The sequence below is a fragment of the Mesoplodon mirus genome (assembly GCF_964341445.2).
Source record: "Mesoplodon mirus genome assembly, chromosome: 7".
In the NCBI taxonomy this organism is placed as follows: Eukaryota; Metazoa; Chordata; class Mammalia; order Artiodactyla; family Ziphiidae; genus Mesoplodon; species Mesoplodon mirus.
Genome location: NC_138983.1, coordinates 102,888,083 through 102,915,086, shown reverse-complemented (window position 1 = coordinate 102,915,086; position 27,004 = coordinate 102,888,083). Strand labels below are relative to the sequence as shown.

General features: G+C 45.1%; 1 protein-coding gene across 1 annotated transcript in view; it reads left to right on the top strand.

The window, feature by feature from the left end:
- Positions 1 to 27,004, top strand: part of LOC309808919 (forkhead-associated domain-containing protein 1-like) — a gene marked incomplete at its 5' end in the record, with an annotated part of 100,500 nt that overhangs the window by 38,786 nt on the left and 34,710 nt on the right. Inside the window, 4 exons of the mRNA XM_082629486.1 lie at positions 5,682 to 5,791; positions 8,881 to 9,117; positions 21,240 to 21,363; positions 25,027 to 25,157. Coding sequence (XP_082485612.1) covers positions 5,682 to 5,791; positions 8,881 to 9,117; positions 21,240 to 21,363; positions 25,027 to 25,157 — 602 coding nt within the window. The remainder of the gene's footprint in view (positions 1 to 5,681; positions 5,792 to 8,880; positions 9,118 to 21,239; positions 21,364 to 25,026; positions 25,158 to 27,004) is intronic.

Genomic DNA, 27,004 nt, shown 5'->3' with positions numbered 1-27,004 from the left:
CTTTCTCAAAGACTCTTGGCCAAAGTCCTCCAGCTTCTGGCCACTGTTCCATCCCAAACCACTCCACATTGTAGGGTTTTTGTTAAATTTTCCACCACTCCTGGTGCCCAAACCTGTATTTGCTACTTATTGTTGCATAACAAATTACTGCAGGATGTAATGGCCTAAAACAACAGTAAACATTTATTATCTCATAGTTTCTCTGCGTCAGGAAGTTGGGAATGGCTTAGCTGGGGGATTCTTGCTCAGGATTTTTCATGAAGTTGCAGTAATGGTGTTGGCTGGGGCTGTGGTCCTCTGGAGGCTTGTCTGGGGCTGGAGGACCCACCTCTAGAATGGTTCACTCACATGGCTTTTGGTAAGAGGCCTCAGTTCTTCACTAAGTGCACCTCTCCATACGTTGCTTGAGTATCCTCAAGCTGCCAGCTCCTCCAGACAAGTGGTCCTAGAGAGTGAGGAAGAAGCTGCAATGCCTTTTATGATCTAACCTCAGGAATCAAACTGTGTCATTTCTGCAATATCCTTGGTTCCATAGAGAAGCTTTGTTACGGACTGAATTGCATTCCCCCAAAATGCATATGCTGAGGCCTCAATCCCAATATCGCAGAATGTGACCATATTTGGAGATAGTGTATTGAAATAGATGAGTAAGTTCAAATGAGATGATTGGGTGGGCCCTAATCCAAGGGCTGGTGTCCTTGTAAGAAGAGAGAGAGAGACGCCAGGGATGCACGTGCACAGAGAAAAGGGCATGTGAGGACACAGCAGGAAGGTGGCCGTCTGCAAGCCAAGGAGAGAGGCCTAACCCTGCCCACACCTTCATCTTGGACTTCCAGCCTCCAGAACTGTGAGAAAATGAATTTCTTTTGTTAAGACCTCCTGTGGTGTTTTGTTATGGCAGCCCAAGCTAACTAACATAAAGTCCATCCAGTATTGCAGAGGATGATGCAGGGGTCTGAATACCAAGAGACAAGAATCAGTGGGGCCATCTTGGAGACTGCCTACCACACACTGAAAGGTGTAGATCTTGAATGTGCTCACTGAGTTTTGCCAGTCGTGCACAACTATGTAACCCGAATTCCTATCAAGATATAGAACATTACCATCACCCCAGAAAGTTCCCTCATGTCCCTCCCCAGTCAATTCCCAGCCCCAGGCCCCAGAGGCACCCACTCTTCTGAATTCTTTTCCCGCCATGGATTAGATATTCCTGTTCTAGAATCTCAAGTACACAGAACCATGTAGTACATGTTCCTTTGTGGAAGGCTTTTTTCACTCAGCATAGTATTTCTGAGATTCATTCATTTTGTTGTATGCATCATGTTCTGTCTTATGAACATATATACAGGGTTTTTGGGTTTTTTTTTTTAATGCGTCCTTTGGACACATGGCACATGGGCTGTTTCTTTTCTTTTTTTCACTCCGCCATTTAAATTTTTCCACTGTAATCACCGGTTTCTCCAGTGCCATGTTGAATTTGGGGCTTCTCTAAAGGACTTGGATTCCCCCTGGAGAAATGAAGGAAGAGTCGTATGGCTTAGAGTCCCTCACATCTACCTGGGCTCTATCTCCTCAGCCTCTCAGCCAGGTCTCATGTTTCCAAACGTTTGCCCTCATTCCCCTGACTCTCTCCCCATCCTCAGAAAAGGACTTTCATCTTCCCTTGTCATGGGGAGTTCCTTTCTGTCTGGGCCTCTCTACTCCACGCTTCAGAGAAAACTCTGTGCTCCAGTCCTCCATGCTGTCTCTTGACAGAAAACACCTCTTTTTAAGGGTTCCGAGAAAGCTCTTTCCTCTCTTAGCAAAGCTGGGCTCTTCCAATTAAATTGGTTTACTGTTAGACTGTCACCTTGCTTTAGACTTGAAAAATTCTATTTGAAAACCCAAAGCCAAGGATTTATTTACTGCAGATCAGGTCAGGGTTTCTCAATCTTGGCACAGTGACAGGTGGGTCGCATAACTCCTTGTTGAAGGATCTGTCCTGTCCACTGTAGAATGTTTAGCAGCATCCCTGACTCCTACCCACCAGAGATACCAGTAGCAACACCACCACCACCCCCCCTAACTGTGGTTCTCAAAAATGTCTCCAGACATTGTCAAAAGTCAGAACGTCATTTTGCCTGGGGGAAAACTCACCCTGTTCTAGTTAATACTCATCCTTCCTGTACCACAAGGCAATAAAACGTCAGCTCCAAGGCCAAATCTTAATGGCAAGAGCTCATGGGAGGTGGGGAAGAATTAATGAGAAAAGAAAATATGTGGAGTGACTTATTAAAATAGCATCTTGGGGCCTCCCTGGTGGCGCAGTGGTTGAGAGTCCGCCTGCCGATGCAGGGGATACGGGTTCGTGCCCCGGTCTGGGAGGATCCCATATGCCGCGGAGCGGCTGGGCCCGTGAGCCATGGCCGCTGAGCCTGCGCGTCCGGAGCCTGTGCTCCGCAACGGGAGAGGCCACAACAGTGAGAGGCCCGCATACCGCAAAAAGAAAAAAAAAAAAAAATAGCATCTTGATTCATATATATATATATTTTTTTCCCAATAATGGGATCATATGAACCTAACATAGGTAACCTTCTTTTTTTTTCTTTTTTTGGCCGTGCCGCTCAGCTTGCAGGATCTTTGTTCCCCAGCCAGGGATGGAACCTGTGCCCCCTGCAGTGGAAGCACAGAATCCTAACCACTGGACTGCCAAGGAATTCCCTACCTGATTTTTAAAATTCAATAATATATCATAAACATCTTCCCACTTCAATACATTGACTGCATAGTGGTTAAAAGCATAGGCTCTGAATCCAACAAACTTAGGTTCATCCCTTGACTCTACCACTTACCAGCTGTGTGTCCTTGAGCAGATGACTTGACGTCTCTGTGCCTCATACCTCTCACGTATAAAATGGAGATGGGAATAATAATGCCTATCTCACTGGGTTGTTATGAAGATGAAATCGTATCCTGCATGTAAGTGCTGAGCACAGCGCCAGGTGCATAGCGAACATTCAGTAAATATTAAAATATTTAATATTTTAATATTTAAATTTTAATATTTTAATAATTTTAATATTTAATTTTAAATATTAAAATTTAAAAATTAAGTTATTACCTAACCATGATTGTTATTTAACTTTTATTTACAACTTACAATGTCTGAAAGACACAGTTAAGGTGCACACATACTGCCCCTGCTGCAGACTGGTGATTATTGGAGCGCACCAGGACAGCTGGGGGTTGTTAAAATATTAAAGTAACTCCCCTGCCCTTTGGCCAACAGCTCATGCCCGAAAATTCTTAAAGTGCCTGCGTCCCCATATCCGCCTTGCCACCGCCCCAGCCCTCCCGACCCTCCCTGGGGCTTCTCCCCACTGGGACCTCCGAAGGATCCGGCAGCTAGAGTTAAGCCGGTTTGGTCATACATGGCCCTTAGGTTCTTTCTGATAAATAACAGTAGCCGGTAAAAAAGTTTGGGGCAGGTGAGGGGTAACTGCTCCAGCACCTCCCTGCCTGGGTGTAAGGAAAGCGAGTCTCAGAGCAAATTCTAGCCCCACAAAGACTTTCGGTAAACACACCTTCCCTAATAAAGGGACCCCATCGATCAGCCTGTTCTGTAAGTTTTATGAAGTCCCCCCTCCGACCATCATCTTGCGGGGAAGGGTCCCTCAAGACAGCCACGACAGGGTTGCAGAGGCAGCCGGAGTCACCCCTAGAGATGGCATCAGATGCCAGAACTCTAAGCTGAGACTGGACAGGGGCCCATTTAGGGTCAGACCCCGTGGCCCTCCCTGGGGACACAGGCCAGGCAGTACCTTCCTCCAGTGGGAGCCGATTTCTTGAGGAATCTGAAAACAGATCAAGTCTTCCTCCTGAAAATTCAGTTTCCAAATTGAGATACACAATCAGTGTAAAATAAACCCCAGATTTCAAAGGCTTCATGCCTCGAAGAAAAAGAATATAAAATATCTCCATATTTTTTGTCGATTATGTGTTGAAATGATGTTTTTTTAATGTATTGGGTTAAATCAAATTGATCATTAAAAAATTCATCTCTCCTTTTTACCTTTTTAATGCGACTACTAGAAAATTGAAAATTGCATTCTGTAGCTCACGTTATTTCTCTATCAGGCACTGCTGCTATAGTCAGTTAGGACTTAGCTGCTCAGGATCCAAGAGAGTCAGATGGGGGCAGTGAGCTTCAAATAAAAGTTTTCTAATCATGGACCTAGTTGGGGAGGTGGAGGGAGAGAAAATGGGCAGCTGCTGAAGTTCCAGGCCCTTGTGTTCCTCGTGCCCCAGGAAACACTGTGGCCAGGGCTGCTCATTCAACACACAAGGCTGTGCATTCTCCGGGCACCACAGGCCATCAGCTATGTCCACTAGAGGTTCTGGGGTCCACAAAGAGGTTTGAGACCTGGCTGGGGGGCAGGAATCTTTGATTCTAAAATGCATAAATAAAAAAGGCAGAAGCAAAATGAATAAATGATGAATGTCCACAAACATGATAGTGCATGCTTCATTCATCATTAATGTTAATACTCATTAAAGTTTCATCACCACTGAAAACAATTTGTTCAGCTTCTCACTTCACAGGAAGATAAGAATGTGCAGTGACTGTCCAGAAACCATAGTCACTTGGAAATTTAAAATACGCTGCTTGGGCCCAAGTGGTTTCACAAGTAGAATTATAGAAATCTTTACAAACGTTTCTACACCAAGAAAATGGTTTCTACACCATTCAGTGTTGATGTGAGTGAATTGCGAGATGTCTGATGTGATACAGAGTGGGGCCCCCAAACACAATGCCATACTCCCCGAAAGTCATATAAACAGGCCTTGTAATATTGGGGTAAATAAGAAAAAAATTAGGAAAGCTTAAATGTCTATCAAGTGGATCCTAGTTAAACACGTTTGGCACACTTGGACAATGGACCACAATGCTACCCTTGAAAAGAACCCAGTACAGCCTCAAATACTGACATGGGAAGATGTTTTTCATATTGTTAGCTGAAAAGTAAGCTGGATAAGAATCTCTGACATGTAAATGCATTTTTGTTTTTTGAAAAGATATGACTGCAATAAAAAATATATAGCTAATGTTTAGTGCTAAATGCTCTACTTGAGGGGTCAGCAAACTTTTCCTGTAAAGAGCCAGATAGTAAATACTTTAGGATTTGTGGGTCACATGGTCTGTGCTGCAACTAGTCAGCTCTGCCTTTGTAGCTGGGAAGCAGCCATAAATAATATGTAAATCAATCACTGTGGCTGTGTTGCAATAAAACTTTATTTACAAAAATAGGCAGAAGGCCAGATTTGGCCGCAGGGCCATAGTTTGCCAACCCCTGCTCTATATCATTATTCTATTTAATCTCCAGATAGCCCTTTATAGCAGAGACTATCAGTGATCCTAAATTATGTATGTGGAAACTAAGGCTTAGAAAGAGCAAATGACTTGCCCAAGGTCATCAGCTCTTATGCAGCATAGAAAAAAGTCTGGAAAGAGACACACCACAGTGCATCAGTGCAGTTAATGCTGGGGAAGAGAAATGAGGCAGCTCTTACCCTTTCCTGTCCTCCTGTAATGCTTTCAGTGCATAAGTCTCATGAATGTGAAGGTTAATCTGAAAATATTTTTTAAGACTTTGGGGAAACTCACAGTCTCCTCTGCATTCTCTGTTGATCTTGTGTGTTAGTGTGGACCAACGCGGCGGAACTGTCGGAACAATCAGTGGCCGAGGAAATTCCTGGGGCAGAGCCCTACAGAGAAATTTTTGTGGACCAGGACCTGGCCCAGTACGATAAGGTGAGGGGTCTCGGGGAAGCACAGAGCTACAGCAGCAAGAGGGACCATGGAGAGATTGCCACTGCCTCTTGTTCTCTGTGTCTCAAGGACTGTCCCTTTTTCCTACTTCCAAGAAACCACCTCTTCCTCCCAAGACATTCAGCCAGGTTTGGCCACTGCTCATTTTATCCCAAATAACATCTATAACTACAAGGTACTGAGCACCTACTGTGTGCTGGGCCATGTCCTGTGCACTTGACATTTATTAGCTCGTTAATCTTCACCATCTTCAAACTAGATTTTATCAGCCTCACTTTGCAGATGAGGAAACTGAAGCTCAGAGAGGTTCAGTGATGTGTTCACGGCTGCCCAATGCAAGGAGCAGTGTTAGGATTCAAAGCGAGGTCTGGTTAGCTTCTCAGCGGGTACTTCTAACTCCCACACAGTAATCACTTGGTCAACCTTCAGTGATGGAACAGTGACGCAAAAACACGTTCCTAGCAGGAGGAATTGAGCCCTGAAGTCAGGGAGGCCTGGGCCAAGAGACTCGTTAAAGAACCAGAGAGGTTTAAAGCAGGGATGCGAGCAGAACAGGAGGATTCAAGCCATCCTGGGAAGGGCCCAGGTCAATTTCTCCCCACTTAGACACGACTCGAAAGTTACTCTAAAAGAAGCAGTCTATAATATCTCGCTTTCCTTCAGGGCCAGGGCCTGCTCCTGCAGCAATTCTCAGAGTTTGTGAGGAGGAGACCTACCTGGGGTTCTTGTCAGACATGGAAATCCAAACCTTCAGGAGGCAGGGGGTTCCAACCAGGCATCCTGGGACCAGACTCTGAAAAATGTTGCAGAAAGGCGAGAAGCCACACTCAGATTCTGTATTTATCACTGTGTAACAAGCCATCCCAAAACTTAGCGGCTTCAAACAGCAATTCATTATTCCCCAGAATCTATGGGTTGACCTGGAAGGTTCCTTTGCTCGCGTCCCCTGGCCTCACTCATGCGGCCTCAGTCAGCCGCTGGCTTGGCCAGTTTGGTGGTCGGTCTCCATTGGCCTCCTTCCCACATCTAGGGCCTCAGCCAGGACGCCTGGACTGGTGCGCCCCTTTGTGCATGTGGTTTTTCATCACAGCACGGTGGTCTCGGGGTTCCCAGGGGGCCAGAGCAGAAGCTGCACAGCCTGTAAGAACTTGCCTGGAGATCATGCAGCATCACTTCCACTCCATTCCATTGGTTAAAGCAAGTCACGGGGCCAGCCCAGACTAGAGGGTGGGGAAATAGACTGGATGGCAAAACTGCAAAGTATTTGTTGCCATTTTTCAACCTGCCTCAATTTTAACTCGGAAATATAGTGCAACCACTATAATTTTTTCTATTTATAGAAAATGTTTATAAGCCATTTATCATTTTTTCTATTTATAATAGAAATAATTCTTTCTCTTTATAAGTCGTTTATACCCTGACTTGCCAGGACTCCTTCAAGTGACAATAAACAAATTAGCTTGAGGGGGAGCATCGATTAGCTCAACTTATTGGAAAATTTAAAGGGCCACTAGCTTCAGGTATGGCTAGATCCAGGAGCTTGAATAATGTCATCAGAACACCTCCCCACTACCAACCTCTCCCCTCTGTTTCCCTCAGAGTCTGGCTTTCTACATAAGGCTGGCTTTGTGCGTCAGAAAAGACAAACTCAGGCAAACAAGCCTACATATTTAAAGTTTATGATCCAAAAGAAGGCAAGATCCTCTCCCTCTGTAATCGATGTGTGAAATCTCTGATTGACCAGCTTGGGCCACATGCACATGGGGAGGTGGGACAGGAAGGAGCAGGGCACATGACTGACAATCCTACCCAGACCCCATGGAAGGAGGAACGCTCCCTCCAGAAGGGCAAAGGGACCCTCAGCAGGAAAGCAGAACCCACAGCTGTCCACTGCCCTCTGCAAACTTCTTATATTCCAGCACTGGCATGGGGCCTGGCACTTAGTTGCTGCCCGATGAATGTTTGTTGCATGAAAAATGAATAAGCACCTGGTTGATCATAACAGGGTGAAACAGGGGAAACTGCCCAGGAGTAGGGAATATGTCTGATGCTCTCTCTTGAAGTTTTGCCACCAACTTTCACAAGGACCCAAAGGAAGGCCCCTGGCAGCAGCTGGCAATGTCAGACAGGCTTTCTCATGAGCAAGACCCTGTCCTTCCCCCGGTCACGGAGCTAGCAGGTCGTGAGGCTGACTGGACGGCTCTCCTGGGAATGAGCTGGCCCAGAAATTGCCCGTTTACCTCCTCCTATGACTGCTTTGGAAAAGGCCTCTGGGGAATTTTTTCTTCTTCTTCTTCTTCTTCTTCAGTTTTTCTGACATTTTATTGATAACGTCTGGTGAGAAGTTTGGGGGAATTTTTTTTTCCTTTTTTGGAAAACCTAACCAATTCTTTGGCTGCAGAGCTTTTTCACTGGAGAGATGGAGGACAGGGTGAATTATACCTGTGGGTACAGTCTACCAGCAATTTTGTTTTTCCAGCCGAAAGTTTACATGAGCCCATGCAAATAAATCACTATTCCTGTCTCATTTACTTTCCAGATTGAGTTACCTGGAAAAAATTCATACATGAATAGCCAAAAGAGGCAGGAAATATTAGAAGAGAGGAAAGGGAAAACAAATAGTTCAGAATGTTTTAAGTTAAAACAAATAACCCTCATTATAGGCAGAAAGTGGTCAAAGAGAATGTTGTTTTCCTAAGTACCTTTCCTAGGTCCCCAGTGTGCTAGGCTGTATATTATAAATGAAATCATTCTAAGTAAACTTTCTAGCAACAAATGTTCCCAAGTGGGATGGTTGTTCTTAATATGAAAGTCTAATTCTCGGGGAAAGGAAAGTGAGGTACAGACATCCATTACAGGAGTCTATATACAAGTACATCATTTTAACCCAATTCTTGTCTCTATGAGATTTTCCAAGTGACAGAGATAGCCTTGAAAGTCTGCTTTTTTCCTCCCTGCCTGCCCTCACCTTCCCAAAGAATGATACCATATTTTTCCTGTCTTTCTTTAAATGGGCTCAGCCTTACATCCAGACCCACACCTAGTAAATTTCCCATCTGTCCTCCACCCAGGATGAAATAATTCTGCTGCTGGGAAAAGAAGTCAGCCGTCTCTCCGATTTTGAACTTGAATCTAAATACAAAGACACCGTGATAGCAAGCCTGCAGAACCAAGTGGCCAACCTGAGGCAGAAGCTGTTGGAAACAGCCACCTCCAGGCAGAAGGAGAGGGTGATCCCGCCCAAGTTTCAGGTTCTGCATGAAGAGGACAATGCCCAACAGAGAGAGATCCAGAGCTTGAAAAACCAGGTAGGGCTCAGAGACAAGTGGGTCGGGGCCTTGGGGTCACAACACAGGGTGACAGCTCTCAGGTAGAGCCTGGGGGGAGCCACCCGGGTAGTTAGAAATGGGCAGTGAGCACAGCATGGTGAAGAGTGCAGATCCAGGGAGTGGAGGGTTGGCAAGTTTCTAGCCTTGTAAGAACAATATTAGATTTGATTAAGTGCCTACCATGTTCAGGCCCCGGTGCAGGTGCTTTGGGTGCATTAGCTTATTTATTTATTTATTTACTTATTTAATGTATTTATTTATGGCTGCATTGGGTCTTCGTTGCTGTGCACGGGCTTTCTCTAGTTGCAGTGAGTAGGGGCTACTCTTCACTGCGGTGCGTGGGCTTCTCATTTCAGTGGCTTCTCTTGCTGCAGAGCATGGGCTCTAGGCACGTGGGCTTCAGTAGTTGCAGCATGAGGGCTTCAGTAGCTGTGGCTCACGGACTCTAGAGTGCAGGCTCAGTAGTTGTGGCCCACGGGCATAGTTTCTCCACAGCATGTGGGATCTTCCTGGACCAGGGCTCGAACTCGTGTCCCCTGCATTGGCAGGCAGATTCTTAACCACTGCACCATGAGGGAAGTCCCCTCATTAGCTATTTAAACCTCAGTCTTCTGGCAGATGCCATTCTACAGATGAGGAGACTGAGGCACGCTCAGAGATGCCCAGGAGCTTGTTACAGCTTGCACAGCAAGTGAGAGGCAGTGATGTGATTTGGGCTCAGCTCTGCCACCTTGTACACCTCATGCTTTCACACCCACTTTGCATTTCCACCCAACTCCTGTCGCTTCAGTGACCACTTCTCACACCCACCCGGACCCAGCCAGAAAGAGCTGGAGATGGGGAGAAGGAACCCCACAGTGTTCCAAACACTGAGGCCTTTATCAAACCCTGAAGGCAGCTGCTGGTTCATTTATAGGGAATTTCACCAAAAATTCTCCACCCAGAATGTTTGGATTTACCAGTCAACTTCCTTCCTCCTGAAACTAAATCCAAAAAAAAAAAAAAAAAAAAAATTTAAGTTTTAAAGAACTACTTTAAAATTGGCCACTGATCTTGTTCATAAATTATATCTCAACAAAGTTGATAAAAAAGCAATTGGAAATTGATGAATTTTGGCCTCAGTGCATAATTCTGCTTAAAACCGTAGTCAGATTTGGTTCAACATGGTGGAGTAGAAGGACATGTTCTCACTCCCTCTTTCGAGAACACTGGAATCACAACTAACTGCTGAACAATCATCGACAGGAAGACACTGGAGCTCACCAAAAAGATACCCCACATGCAAAGACAAAGGAGAAGGCGCAAAGAGACAGTAGGAGGGGCGCAATCCCCATAAAATCAAATCCCATAACTGCTGGGTGGGTGACTCACAAACTGGAGAACACTTATACCACAGAAGTCCACCCACTGGAGTGAAGGTTCTGAGCTCAACATCGGGCTTCCCAACCTGGGGGTCTGGCAATGGGAGGAGGAATTCCTAGAGACTCAGACTTTGAAGGCTAGTGGGATTTGATTGCAGGACTTTGGCAGGACTGGGGGAAAGAGAGATTCCACTCTTGGAGGGCACACACAAAGTAGTGTGTGCATTGGGACCCAGGGGAAGGAGCAGTGGCCCCATAGCAGACTGAACCAGACCTACCTGCTAGTTTTGGAGGGTCTCCTGCAGAGGCGGGGGGCAGCTGTGGCTCACCAAGGGACAAGGACACTGGCTGCAGAAGTTCTGGGAAGTATTCCTTGGCATGAGCCCTCCCAGAGTATGCCATTAACCCCACCAAAGAGCCCAGGTAGGCTCCAGTGTTGGGTCACCTCAGGCCAAACAACTAACAGGGAGGGAAACCAACCCACCCATCAGCAGACAAGCAGATTAAAGTTTTACTGAGCTCTGCCCACCATTGCAAGAGCCAGCTCTACCCAGCACCAGTCCCTCCCATCAGGAAACTTCCACAAGCCTCTTAGATAGCCTCATCCACCAGAGGGCAGACAGCAGCAGCAAGAAGAACTACAATCCTGCAGCCTGTGGAACAAAAACCATATCCACAGAAAGACAGCGAAGATGAAAAGGCAGAGGGCTATGTAACAGATGAAGGAACAAGATAAAACCCCAGAAAAACAACTAAATGAAATGGAGAGAGGCAATCTTCCAGAAAAAGAATTCAGAATAATGATAGTGAAGATGATCCTGGACCTCAGAAAAAGAATGGAGGCAAAGATCCAGAAGATGCAAGAAACGTTTAACAAAGATCTAGAAGAATTCAAGAACAAACAAACAGAGATGAACAATACAATAACTGAAAAAAAATACACTAGAAGGAATCAATAGAATAACTGGGGCAAAAGAACGGATAAGTGACCTGGAATACAGAATGGTGGAATTCACTGCTGCGGAACAGAATAAAGATAAAAGAATGAAAAGAAATGAAGACAGCTTAAGAGACCTCGGGGACAACATTAAACACAACAACGTTCACATTATACGGGTCCCAGAAGGAGAAGAGAGAGAGACAGGACCCGAGAAGATATTGAAGAGATTATAGTCAAAAACTTCCCTAACATCGGAAAGGAAATAGCCACCCAAGTCCAGGAAGCACAGAGAGTCCCATACAGGAGAAACCCAAGGAGAAACACACCGAGACACATAGTAATCAACTTGGCAAAAATTAAAGAAAAATTATTGACAGCAGCAAGGGAAAAATGACAAATAACATACAAGGGAACTCCCAGAAGGTTACCAGCTGATTTCTCAGCAGAAAGTCTACAAGCCAGAAGGGAGTGGCATGATATACTTAAAGTGATGAAAGGGAAGAACCTACAACCAAGATTACTCTACCCAGCAAGGATCTCATTCAGATTCGATGGAGAAATCAAAAGCTTGACAGACAAGCAAAAGATAAGAGAATTGAGCACCACCAAACCAGCTCTACAACAAATGTTAAAGGAACTTCTGTAAGTGGGAAACACAAGAGAAGAAAAGGACCTACAAAAACAAACCCAAAACAATTAAGAAAATGGTCATAGGAACATACATATCGATAATTACCTTAAACGCGAATGGATTAAATGCTCCAACCAAAAGACACAGGGTTGCTGAAAGGATACAAAAACAAGAACCATCTATATGCTGTCTCCAGGCGACCCACTTCAGACCTAGGGACACATACAGACTGAAAGTGAGGGGATGGAAAAAGATATTCCATGCAAATGGAAATCAAAGGAAAGCTGGAGTAGCAATACTCATATCAGATAAATTAGACTTTAAAATAAAGAATGTTACAAGAGACAAGGAAGGACACTACGTAATGATCAAGGGATCAATCCAAGAAGAAGATATAACAATTATAAATATATATGCACCCAGCATAGGAGCACCTCAATACATAAGGCAACTGCTAACAGCTCTAAAAGAGGAAATCAACAGTAACACAATAATAGTGGGGGACTTGAACACCTCACTTACACCAATGGACAGATCATCCAAAGAGAAAATTAATAAGGAAACACAAGCTTTAAATGACACAATAGATCAGATAGATTTAATTGATATTTGTAGGACATTCCGTCCAAAAACAGCGGATTGCACTTTCTTCTCAAGTGCGCATGGAACATTTTCCAGGATAGATCACGTCTTGGGTCAAAAATCAAGCCTCAGGAAATTTAAGAAAATTAAAATCATATCAAGCATCTTTTCTGACCACAACGCTATGAGATTAGAAATGAATTACAGGGAAAAACCTGTAAAAAACACAAACACACGGAGGCTAAACAGTACGTTACTAAATAACCAAGAGATCACTGAAGAAATCAAAGAGGAAATCAAAAAATACCTTGAGACAAATGACAATGAAAACACGACGATCCAAAACCTATGGGATGCAGCAAAAGCATCCCATAGTTTTAGAGGGAAGTTTATAGCTATAGAAGCCCACCTCAAGAAACAAGAAAAATCTCAAATAAACAATCTAACGTTACACCTAAAGGAACTAGAGAAAGAAGAACAAACAAAACCCAAAGTGAGCAGAAGGAAAGAAATCATAAAGATCAGAGCAGAAATAAATGAAATAGAAACAAAGAAAACAATAGCAAAGATCAATAAAACTAAAAGCTGGTTCTTTGAGAAGTTAAACAAAATTGATAAACCATTATCCAGACTCAACAAGAAAAAGAGGGAGAGGACTCAAATCAATAAAATTAGAAAGGAAAAAGAAGTTACAACAGACACCGCAGAAATACAAAGCATCCTAAGAGACAACTACAAGCAACTCTATGCCAATAAAATGGACAACCTAGAAGACATGAACAAATTCTTAGAAAGTTATAACCTTTCAAGACTGAACCAGGAAGAAATAGAAAATATGAACAGACCAATCACAAGTAATGGAATTGAAACTGTGATTAAAAATCTTCCAACAAACAGAAGTCCAGGACCAGAAGGCTTCACAGGTGAATTCTATCAAACATTTAGAGACGAGCTAACACCCATCCTTCTCAAACTCTTCCAAAAAATTGCAGAGGAAGGAACACTCCCAAACTCATTCTCTGAGGCCACCATCACCCTGATACCAAAACCAGACAAAGATACTACAAAAAAAGAAAATTACAGACCAATATCACTGATGAATATAGATGCAAAAATCTTCAACAAAATACTAGCAAACAGAATTCAACAACACATGAAAAGGATCATACACCATGATCAAGTGGGATTTACCCCAGAGAGGCAAGGATTCTTCAATATATGCAAATCAATCAATGTGATACACGATATTAACAAATTGAAAAAGAAAAACCATATGATCATCTCAATGGATGCAGAAAACACTTTTGACAAAATTCAACACTGATTTATGATAAAAACTCTCCAGAAAGTGGGCATAGAGGGCCTACTTCAACATTCTAAAGGCCATATATGACAAAGCCACAGCAAACATCATTCTCAATGGTGAAAAACTGAAAGCATTTCCTCTAAGATCAGGAACAAGACAAGGATGTCCACTCTCACTACTATTCTTCAACATAGTTTTGGAAGTCCTAGCCACAGCAATCAGTGAAGAAAAAGCAATAAAAGGAATCCAAATTGAAAAAGAAGAAGTAAAACTGTCACTGTTTGCAGATGACAGGATACTCTACAGAGAGAATCCTAAAGATGGCACCAGAAAACTACTAGAGCTAATCAGTGAACTTGGTCAAGTTGCAGGACACAAAATGAATGCACAGAAATCTCTTGCATTCCTATACACTAATGATGAAAAATCTGAAAGAGAAATTAAGGAAACACTCCCATGTACCACTGCAACCAAAAAATACAATAGCTAGGAATAAACCTACCTAGGGAGACAAAGACCTGTATGCAGAAAACTGTAAGACACTGATGAAAGAAATTAAAGATGATAGCAACAGATGGAGAGATATACCACGTTCTTGGATTGGAAGAATCAATATTGTGAAAATGGCTATACTACCCAAAGCAATCTACAGATTCAATGCAATCCCTATCAAATTACCAATGGCATTTTTTACAGAACTGGAACAAAAAAGCTTAAAATTTGTGTGGAGACACAAAAGACCCCGAATAGCCAAATCAGTCTTGAGGGGAAAAAACGGAGATGGAGGAATCAGACTCCCTAAATTCAGCCTATACTACAAAGCCACAGTAATCAAGACAATATGGTACTGGCACAAAAACAGAAATATAGGTCAATGGAACTGGATAGAAAGCCCAGAGATAAACCCACGCACCTATGGTCAACTAATCTATGACAAAGGAGGCAAGGATATACAGTGGAGAAAAGACAGTCTCTTCAATAAGTGGTGATGGGAAAACTGGACAGCTACATGTAAAAGAATGAAATTAGAACACTCCCTAATGCCATACACAAAAATAAACTCAAAATGGATTAGAGACCTAAATGTAAGACCAGACACTATAAAATTCTTAGAGGAAAACATAGGAAGAACACTCTTCGACATAAATCACAGCAAGATATTTTTTGATCCACTTCCTAGAGTAATGGAAATAAATACCAAAATAAACAAATGGGACCTAATGAAACTTCAAAGCTTTTGCACAGCAAAGGAAACCATAAACAAGATGAAAAGACAACCCTCAGAATGGGAGAAAATATTTGCAAAGGAAGCAACTGACAAATGATTAATTTCCAAAATATATAAACAGCTCATGCAGCTCAATATTAAAAAAACAAACAACCCAATCCAAAAATGGGCAGAAAACCTAAATAGACATTTCTCCAAAGAAGATATACCGCTGGCCAAGAAGCACATGAAAAGCTGCTCAACATCATTAATTATTAGAGAAATGCAAATCAAAACTGCAATGAGGTATCACCTCACACCAGTTAGAATGGGCATCATCAGAAAATCTACAAACAACAAATGCTGGAGACGGTGTGGAGAAAAGGGGACCGTCTTGCACTGTTGGTGGGAATGTAAATTGATACAGCCACTATGGAGAACAGTATGGAGGTTCCTTAAAAAACTAAAAATAGAATTACCATAGGACCCAGCAATCCCACTACTGGGCATATACCCAGAGAAAACCATAATTCAAAAAGCCACATGCACCCCAATGTTCATTGCAGTACTATTTACAATAGCCAGATCATGGAAGCAACCTAAATGCCCATCAACAGACGAATGGTTAAAGAGGAAATGGTACATATGTACAATGGAATATTACTCAGCCATAAAAAGGAACAAAATTGGGTTATTTGTAGAGACGTGGATGCATCTAGAGACTGCCATACAGAGTGAAGTAAGTCAGAAAGAGAAGAACAAATATCATATATTAACACATATATTTGGAACCTAGAAAAATGGTAAAGATGAACCAGTTTGCAGAGCAGAAATGGAGACACACATGTAGAGAACAAACGTATGGACACCAAGGGGGGAAAACGGCAGGGGGTGGGGATGGTGGTATGATGAATTGAGAGATTGGGATTTACATGTATACACTGATGTGTATAAAATGGGTGACTAATAAGAAAAGTATAAATAAATAAATAAACATTTAAAAAAAAGAGAGAGAGAAAAAAAAAAACCGTAGTCAGTGCTTGGGGGCCTTTGTTCTCTTGTGCTCTGTTTACTGTCTTTCCCTTCTGTAACCGATTCTAGGTACACAGTTTCAGTCCTAGAAATGGTGCTCTAGAAAGGACACAGATTGTGTATGGTGAACCTAGGAGATTCTAGCAGGAAACTGTAAGCTCCATGAAGGCAAAGGTTGGGCGCAGTAACCTTCTAGAACTCTGTTAGGACTGTGGCTGTTTGTTTGTTCTTTATTCATCCATCCATCCATCCGTCCATTAATCCAAAGAAATATTTTGGGGGGCCTATCCTGTGCCATGCCCTCTTCCAGGCTCTGAGAATTCAGCAGAGAACAAGACAGACATGATCCTTCCCCCTGTTATGCTCTAGTGAGGGAGACAGAAAAAACAAGTCAACAAATACATGCTCTAATATTTAAATGAACTCATGACTCTCCTTCAAACCTGGTTTTCAAAAAACAATGAAAGTAACAGGTCCTGTAGGAATTATTAGTGCAAACAGCTACCTTGACATGTAGCTGACACATTAATGAGCATCTTTTTCTTGAACTGAACCCAATTTTGCTGAAATATTCCTTTCAGTTATTCTCCCATTTCAGAGCTTTCCTGAGAAAATGACATGTCTTTTTCAGGTACATGGACGAGGCTGAATTATTCCCACATACCTTTTTTTTTTTTTTTTTGGCCGTACCACGCACCTTGCAGGATCTTAGTTCCCTGACCAGGGATCAAACCCAGGCCTCCAGCGGTGGAAGCACAGAGTCCTAACCACTGGACTGCCAGGGAATTCCCCACATACCTTTTTTTAAATAATTGAAATATATTTGACATAGAATATTATATAATTTCCACATATCTTTGAATATCAGCCGGTCCCAATTTGAGTTTTATTTAAAGTGGCTGCCGATATCTGGGGGAAAAAATGTTTTTTTACAAAGAAATTATCTAGAAATAATTACACTGATGCATCATGCTGTTGCCGCCCCTACCCCTGGAGCTTCACTTATAACTGAAGAAGAATATTTTATAGCAAGGCATATATGAACCAGAGGCTCCATTGGTTTGAACTCAAATCGAGTTTCATCCACTGACATTTTAGTTTCTTAAGTATTCTACTGCCTGCAGAGCATTCCACCAGAAGTGTAAGCCACATGGCAGGTTGATTTATGGTTCTGATTACTTTATGTGTTTTCCCTGGTCCCCGAAGGTGTGTGCATAATGATTTGCTCTCAGAGATCTTCGATCCGCTACAATATCACTAGAAAATTCTTACCTCCATGTGCTCTTATACGCCTGTGCTAATTAGAAGCCAAATTATCATCCTGAAACAATCACTCCTCCTAGCACTCTTAACTTTCTTATGATTCAGTGCCCATTTTATTACACAGCTTAACAGACATTAAACATCTTGGAATTTATGCCATTACAAACAATATGGATATTTACTTTGATAGTAAAAGTATCAAAGAGGTTTGAAGACTCTTTGGAGTTTTCCAGCAATCCGAAATCCTAAAACTCTGACACTCAGATTGAAATATTTTCAATCTGTCAAAACCACTGGAGTCTTAGAGGGGAACGTATGTTTTCCCTTCTGGAAGTTTGTCTCTGTGTGTTCTATCTCTGGTATCATGCAAATAAAAGCATTAAGCTGAGAAGAGCTTACAAACACTTTCAGTGTTCCAAGGACCTTTTATGGAAAAGTTGTAGTTCCCCCCAACAGAGAAAAGTAAGATGTGAAAGAATTTTTTCACTCAAAGTTTCCAAAGCACAAACATGCAAAAGTATAGCCTTGGGGAGAGTGGGGGTCAGAGTGGCCTGTGTCCCCGCAACTTCTAGCATAGACCCCCCCCAATAATGTCTCAGGTGCCCCAGGGAAAAAGTAAGTGTAACTGCCCCAAATGTCCTAGACTCTGAACCATGATGGTGTATGAAACGAGTCAGAAAACTTGTGAGACCTTGACGTATCTGTTAATTCTACCAGAGTAATAATGACAAGATTTCCAAGGACACAAACCAAGACCAAAGGCTGTGAGCGCCATCTGGTGGCCATATCAGCACGCCCGAACTCCATTACCTGGGCATGCCCAGCACCTCCCCCCAATGTTTTTTTTTTTTTTTTTTTAGTGTGATGCCCGCAACCTGGTCTGATGGTAAACAGGGAAATTCCTGTATTTCTTCTTTTGGAGGGATTATTTTTATTTAAGATACTGAATCTCTATTTACTCTTATAACAGTTATTTTTAATTTAATGCACGTTTTTAAGTTTAAAAAGGGAGCTGCTTCTACGAAAAATGCTAAGAAATTATAGTGGGGCTAGCCAAGAGACATGGGGAAAATAGTGAAAGTGGTATATGAATGACTGAAGTTTAGGAACTCTCTTCGGGTGGGGTTGCTAGATAAAGTAAGGACACCCAGTTAAATTTGAATTTTAGAATTTCGTTTTAGTGTGTGTCCCAAATATTGCATGGGACACATTTGCACTAAAATATTATTCATTATCTGAAATCCTATTTTAAGTGAACATCCTTTTTTCCTCCCCTAAATCTGGCAACCTTACCTTAGGAGAACAAAGAAATTGCACCCAGGACTTCCCTGGTGGCACAGTGGTTAGGGATCCGCCTGCCAGTGCAGGGGACACGGGCTCGAGCCCTGGTCCGGGAAGATCCCACATGCCGCGGAGCATCTAAGCCCGTGCGCCACAACTACTGAGTCCCTCGTGCCACAACTACTGAAGCCCGTGTGCTTAGAGCCCATGCTCTGCAACAAGAGAAGCCGCTGCAATAAGCCTGTGCACCGCAACAAAGACCCAACGCAACCAAAAATAAATAAATTTATTTTTAAAAAAAGAAAAGAAATTGCACCCTTCTCCTTGTCACTTCCATTTTGATCTATCAGAATAAGCTAGTGGGGCTTCCCTTGTGGTGCAGTGGTTGAGAGTCCGCTTGCCGATGCAGGGGATGCAGGTTCGTGCCCCGGTTCGGGAAGATCCCACATGCCGCAGAGCGGCTGGGCCCGTGGGCCATGGCCGCTGAGCCTGTGCCCCACAACGGGAGAGGCCACAACAGTGAGAGGCCCGCGTACAGCAAAAAAAAAAAAAGAAAAGCAAAACAAGCTAGCTCTTGTCCTGTCTACGGATTGCGTGGCATTTATGCCCCAGTAAACAGGTCCCTGTGTTAGTACTGAGGCCTGACATCTGAAAAATCACAGGGCAAAGGCCCACAGTGCACCTTGAGGTGGGAAAGTCCGGGCCACTCAGAACAAGCAGTCTGGCCACATCAGACCGAGAGGGAGGGGGTTCTGGGCCCAGCTCTCTTTCCCGGCCTCTCGGGTACCTGCTCTGTGGAGGCCGAGGCCTGGCAGCTACTTTCGGGCCCTTACCAACATTGCATTTGATGGAGAGCCTTCCGCACCCCACGTGTAGACCTAGACCCCTGGAGAGGGACCGGCCCTTGAGGGGGCTCTGATCCATGGATTTAGAGGGTGCTCACAGCAGCCATAGATAGAGCCGGCCTGTGGTGCTCCCACCCACGATTCCTGTATTTCCTCTTTTTTTTTTTTTTTTTTTTCTTTTTGTGGTACGCATGCCTCTCACTGTTGTGGTCTCTCCCAGTGCGGAGCACAGGCTCCGGACGCGCAGGCTCAGGGGCCATGGCTACGGGCCCAGCCGCTCCGCGGCATGTGGGATCTTCCCAGACCGGGACATGAACACGTGTCCCCTGCATCGGCAGGCAGACTCTCAACCACTGCACCACCAAGGAAGCCCTTGTATTTCCTCTTAATAACAACCACACTGGCGTTTAAGTGAGCCTGGCAAGGCTTACAAATGCACACATAAAGATTACCAACTACCTTCCCCAGAGACGCACGAGGGAAGCTGAAGCTAAAACACCCCGTGAGGGCTTACCTGGTGGCGCAGTGGTTGAGAGTCCGCCTGCCGATGCAGGGGACATGGGTTCGTGCCCCGGTCCGGGAAGATCCCACATGCCATGGAGCGGCTGGGCCCGTGAGCCATGGCCGCTGAGCCTGCGCGTCCGGAGCCTGTGCTCCACAAAGGGAGAGGCCACAACAGTGAGAGGCTCGCGTGCCGCAAAAAAAAAAAAAAAAACAAAAAAAAAGAAAACAAAAAAAACACCCCGTGGTAGGTAGAGGAGAGGACCGTCACAGCTCATCCCCCTGTGCCGTGTGCCAGGCTTGATCTGAGCACTTGTACACATGCTAACTTATTAAAATACTTCTAACGATCCTATCAGGTTGGGACTACCATCACCCCACGTACAGACTGAACAAAAGGAAACAGTACATGGTGTCCTGCTTGTGTTCCCAAAGCCCGTTAACTGGCAGAGACAGGACTTGAAGGCCACAGTCCGGCTCCCGAGTCCATGCCTTGCTTTACAGCCTCCAACTTCTCACGCTCATTCCTAGAGCCACCTGGGAAGGAGGAACCAGGCAACTAAAGACTGGGTTTGAATCAGACTCCACGTCTGACCAGCCGCGTGATCCCGAGCAGGGGGCCTCGCCTCTCTGAGTCTCAACCTGGCTCCCTTGCAAAATGGGCACATTAATGGGAACGTCAGCCTTCAGCAACGCTGTGACGAGTATCAGTGTAGAATGTGTGAACGGGCTCTGTAAACTCTGGAGTGTTCTGTGAGGTATAAACTACCCTCTATTCTCATTAGAGGGAATTCATTTCATAACCTGCTCCCGGCTCTTGAACTTTGCTGTGCATCCAGTCAGTGCTGGATGATCTGGAACCAACAGCTGGTCTATTTATGGCTGAAAACCCACAGGTCATAGGAAGACAGCAGCACCCGAGCCCCTGGGTGGCCACAAAGATAAGGTCCGTGTCTCGAGGACCGATGACATGGTGGTCACTGAAGGAACAGGCCCCCTCCTGCCCCTTCCACTAGTGACAACGGAAAACCTTGGTTTCCCCAACACCCCGATCCAAGATCAACCCGACTCTTTGCCCAACGTTGGAGAAGTACCGGCGTGTCCTGCAGGCCTGGCTGGCCCCCTCTGACTGTGTGTTGCCTCCTTCCACAGATCAGTGCCCTACAGCAAGGCTACAACCAGGTGCTGTGCCAGACCCTGTCTGAGAGAAACTTAGAAATCACCTCCCTGAAGCACGAGGCCGAGAACTTAAGGAGGGAGGCCGCCATCACGTCAGGTGAGGCCCTTCTGCATTCAGGCCCCAGAGCTTCTGCCCTCCCCCTGCAGACATCACCAGTCAACCAGCGCACCTGTGCCCGTGACCTGGGTGCAGCCTCAGGGATCACCCGTGTCGGTGCATTAGAGTTCTCCCTCAGTGGAGGTTTCTTGCCACCCAGTTCCGAGGGCAGGGCCTGGTAAATATTTGAGAGAATGGTATCTCTTGGCTACAAGGTCTCCTGAGCACTGGCCCCACCAGGGAGAACACAGGTCGCCTTGTGGCTTGGGTGGTTCCACAAAGCAGCCTGAGTGCAAACTAGAGCGTGGACAAACTGGGGTCACTCCTTTAAGGCACCCATGGTCTCACCCATTTCAGCCGAGTGCACCTGGGCCCAAGGGAAACCATTTTCTAATTTGATCAGAGGTGGTTCCCTGATAAAGGGCTTGGGTTGGGAGAGGGGCAGCCAACGCACAGCTGTGGCTGAGCTTTGATTCCCTGGATTCCTTCATTGCTTCCACATGTTTCTTGAGCTCCTACTAGGTGTCAGGCCCCGTTCCAGGCTCCGGGGAGGGAGAGCCAAAAAAGACAGTCAGATTCCTGTACTCACAGATTTGGGAGGGGTTGACAGACAATAAAAGTAAAGGGATGAATAAACAAGCCCACTTCAGAGAGCAGTGGTGCTGTGGAGAAAATAAACTGTGTGTCGTGGTGGCCAGCGCTTCAAGGGGGGAGGCCAAGGGGGACCAGCTTAGTGGGTGTGCAACCATGGAACTCAGGTGGGACTTGAACCCGTGGGCTGGGACTCGAACCCACTCAGAACCCACTATCTTTTAATCGAGATCACGCATCTGGTCTCGGGACTTACTAAAGCTCAGGTTCTTTATGTCTCATGCAGAAAGAATTCAGTGAGAGACAAAGTAAGAAGTGGATTTCTTTAGAGAGAAACACACTCCACAGACAGAGTGTGGGCCATTTCAGAAGGCTAGAGACCCCCAAATATGGGGCAGTTAGTTTTTATGGGCTGGGTAATTTTATAGGCTAATGAGTTGGAGGATTGGGATAACTCTAATATTTTGGGGAAGGGGCGGGGATTTCCAGGAATTGGGCCAACACCCACTTTTTTTTTTTTTTTCCTGTACGCGGGCCTCTCACAGTTGTGGCCTCTCCCATTGCGGAGCACAGGCTCCGGACATGCAGGCTCAGCAGCCATGGCTCACGGGCCCAGCCGCTACGCGGCATGTGGGATCTTCCCGGACCGGGGCACGAACCCGTGTCCCCTGCATCGGCAGGCGGACTCTCAACCACCGCGCCACCAGGGAAGCCCCACCACCCACTTTTTGACCTTTATGGTCAGCCTCAGAACAGTCCTGGTGCTGATGGGTGTGTCATTTCGCTCATGTGTTACAATGAGCCTGTAATGGGGCTCCAGTTCCCCTGGAAGTCGAATCTTACGCCCCCTTGGACCTAGCCGATTCTAACCAGTTCATGTTGTATCCTCCACCGCTATGTCCTTCTTTTAGAGAGGACCTGTTTCAGGTGGGCAAGGACAAGCCAAGGGCAAGCGAGCCTGCGTGGAGTGAACAGGGGATTGTGGGGCTGGGCAGGGTCGGGGGGGTCTGGGTTTTTATTCCAAGGGTGTTGGGAATCCAGTGGAGGTTTTTAAGCAGAAACTGACATGTCTAGAGACCTGAAGAGGTTGGGGCCACTCACAGACGAGGGGAGAAAGAGAAGCAGGTGACAGGGAGGAGGCAGTGAGCCTCGCAGGGGCACATCACTCTGAAAGCAGCCAGCGCGTAGCAGGAAACATGCCCACAGCTGTAGAAGCCAGGCATAGCATTGAGTCGCACGTGAATCCCCATCTCTGTATGAATCTGTGCTTTTCTTCTGCCTCACTCTTCAACTTAATCACACCCACACCCACCCCCTGCTGCCCCCAGGTCTCTGCTTATGCTCCTCCCTCACTTGGGATGTCCTCAGATATTTTCTGAGCACCTCCCCCAGGCTAGGTGCTGTTCTGGGCACCAGGAATGGAAGGATGAACTCGCTGGTCCTCACCTTCCTCCCGTATGTCGGCCAGTGAAACCTCATCCAAGCATCAAGCCTGTCTCAGATCCCACCTTCTCCAGTCAGGGAGTCGGACAGGCCTGGGTTGGGATAATGCTTGAGATGGGCTGGACCCACTCAAAGTGTGGCAAGCCCCAGAGGGATTTCCAAGTAACTGAACTCTGTCCTGGAGGCAAAGCTCATTTTTAAACTGAAATTCTGGAGCATTTTGTGCTTTATTTCATAGACATTCTTGATTGATACCTACCACTAAAACTGGGCCTGATGTTCTTTCAAGAAAAGAACCGTAGGAGATAACCCAATACCACTGCATTTATGCACCCTTCTTCCCACTTTTATTCAAAATGATACTACAATGCAAGAGGGAAGAGATATGGGGAGATATGTATATGCATAACTGATTCACTTGGTTATAAAGCAGAAACTAAAACACCATTGTAAAGCAATTATACTCCAATAAAGATGTTAAAAAAATGATACTACAGTAATGGAGGAGTTATCTATTGCTGCATAACAAGTTACCCCAAAATGTAATGGATAAAACCCCAACCAATATTTATTATCTCCTCCAGTTTCTGTAGTTCAGGAATTTGAGCAGGGGGTGACTTAGTTCTCATGAGTTGCAGGCAAGATGTCGGCTGGGGCATCAGTCATGTCATCTAAAGCCTCGGGGGGAGCCGGAGGATCCCCCTTCAGAATGGCTGCTCATGTGGCTATTGGCTGGAGGCCTTAGTCCCTCAGCACACATGTTTCTCTCTAGGGCTGCTTGAGTGTCGTCACGACACAGCAGTTGGCTTCCCCCAGAGTGAGTGATTGGAGAGAGAGCAAAGAGGAGGTCACAGTGTCTTTTATGACCCAGCCTGAGAGGAAACAGTCCGTCATTTCCACAGTATCATATTGGTGACCCATGGCAGCCCTATTCACGGTGGGAGGGGCTACACCGGGCATGAATTCTAGGTGGTAGGGATCATTGGGGCCATTTTGGAAGCTGGCTCCTGAGAAAAATCATAGGCGCCATGTAACAAACATAATTTAGCCACTTTGTGTTCTTGGGGCATACCGTCTCATTTGACCCTTACAATAACTCTGTGTGGGACAGACAGTGGGAGGTGAAATAGCTTGTCCAAGACCACGAAGCTAATAAGTGGTAGAGAGGGGTCCAAACTCAGAGGACTGAGAAACCAACCACCCACCCCATCAATAGTGTCCAGCAGTGCCCTCTGCCACACGCCCGTCTCCTGGCCTCTGGAGAAGAATTCCTGGACCTTCCCTGTGCTGGGCCTTTGTTCCCCAGGCCCATGGTGTGGCCTCTCCTCCCAGCTTTGCCTGGCCTGTGCCCACAAGAGGCCCCCAAAGGCTTCTCCTCTCGCTGGTGCTGACTGCCCCTCATTCTCACTGAAGCCTCAAACCCTGTTCCATGGACTTCGCTCTCATTCCCATTCCTGCTCTGGGACCCTTGGAAAAAGCCTCCCCAATTGTAGGCAGGCAGCGGTGGTGGCCTGGGCTTGGAAGGTCTTTTCCGAACATTGGCTGACAGCCATGGTGTTGCCAATAATCCTTCCTGCCTCTTTGACCTCCATGAGTCTTTTGTTTTGGTTTGGTTTGGTTCTTTTACAGAGATGGTGTCATCTTTGCAAAGAGACGCGTTAGTAAAGGATGGTCAAGTTCAACAATTACAACAGGAGGTGAATCAACTGAAAAGTGAGAACAAAGAAAAGGATCACCAGCTCGAAGCCCTCAGCTCCAGAGTGAGTGTCGGGTCATCAGCAAATTGTAGCTGCAAAAAGCAGACACAGTGGAGTCACATGACACACGGTGGTGAGATGAGGCCAGTGCCCAAGGACACAGGGAGGGTAGCTGCTGGGCAGGTGGCCAAGTTCTCTGAAGCCTTTCAAAGGACAGCATGTATGTGGCTCAGAATAAGCATAATAGATTTTAAAATCCAGCAAACATTTTCTAACCCCTATTATAAATGAGTTTGTTTAATCCCAGCAACAAACCCACCTATGAGCATATACTGCCATTGCAAAGTTTAACATTAAGCAGAATACGATCTCCCTGTGAGCACGGATGACCACACGGCTGCATCGTGGTCCCAGCACCGCTGGTTCTCATAACTGTCTTCACAGCAGAACGTCTGAAGATCCAGATGCAAACACGCAGACGCTCATTCCTTCCTTAGACTTTAGTGTGTGGAATGTCTCTATGGAAGATGAACGTGGTAGGCAAGCAAAGAGCTTTTTACATGTAACTTTGACTATTTGCAAATCTTGCCTTCAATGCTAACTTTAGAATCCTGACTCTATAGGATAAGATTTCTCAGTATTTGCATGATGTGCCTGTTTCTGTGAGTCAAGGTAAAACCTCAAAGCTTTCATCTCAGGTGGCAACTCAGAGATTCCCAGAGGCTACCCGATAGCTAGGTCTGCATGGGGGTGGGGTGAGAACAGATCTTGAGGTTCCAAGGAAAAGGCACAGTAAGTAATACCTGGTACGTAGTACCATACCCAGTTTGGAGCTGGTGAAAGGCACTGCACGAGCTTTGGGATCAGACAGACCAGGGTCCCATCCCAGAGCTTTCTTTTATTGTAACTTATTTGGCCTCCATTTCCCCATCTGTGAAATGGGGATGACAAAATCGTTTTCCAAGAAGTGGGAGGCTGGTTTTAGTTGTGCTCTTCTGCCTCTGCCCTGGGTTGGCTGCCTGGCCAAGCCCTCTGCATTCGTTTCTCCCAAGCAGACTGTCTTCCCAGGCATGTGCTATAGCTGTTTAATGTGGGGTGTGTGTGTGTGTGTGTGTGTGTGTGTGTATGTGTGTGTGTTGGTGATGGGAAGGGGATGCAGAGCTGGTGCTAAGTAGAAGGAATCTGCAAAGACAGCACCTGCTTGGCTTTTCTACCTCCTGAAGTGCATTTGGATGATTTATGTCCCCATTTCCCCTTCCTCGTTGACCTTGGAATGAGGTCCCTTCTCCTCTAGACTGTGCTGGCCAATAGCACAAGGGCTCGTCACCACCAAGGATACTGCTCTTGTGAACATTTGAGATGCCTTTTTTTTAATGACATATATCATGTGTGTTAATTTTAGAAAAATAAGTAGATGACATTGAGAACAAAAAATAAAAAGAGAGGAGAGGAAATGCTACCTTGAGAAATCAGTGTTAATATTTTCATGTATGTTCTTCCAGTCTTGTTTCTATATATTGCCTAGAAATCAATCAATCAATCATTTTATAGTGAATTTATACTATGCACATTTTTTAAATTTTTAAATACTTATTATTTTTCCATTCTAATAAATCAACGCTCTTATCATTCGTCTTAAAAGCTACATACTTTCTCCTGGATGTACCCAGTGTTATAAAGTGGTCTGCTGTTCTAAACAACACTTGGGTTGTTTCCTCTTTTTTTTTTTTCTTCCACTGTTACTGACAATTCTGTGAAGAGCATCCTTGAAACTACATATTTACTTATTTCTCCAGTCATTGTCCTTAAGGTACATTCCTAAAGTGGGAATTGCTGGGTCAAAAGAAGGCACATCCATGCCTACGCCCTTAATGCCTGTTGCCAAGCCGCCCTCAGGCAAGACAGCTCCG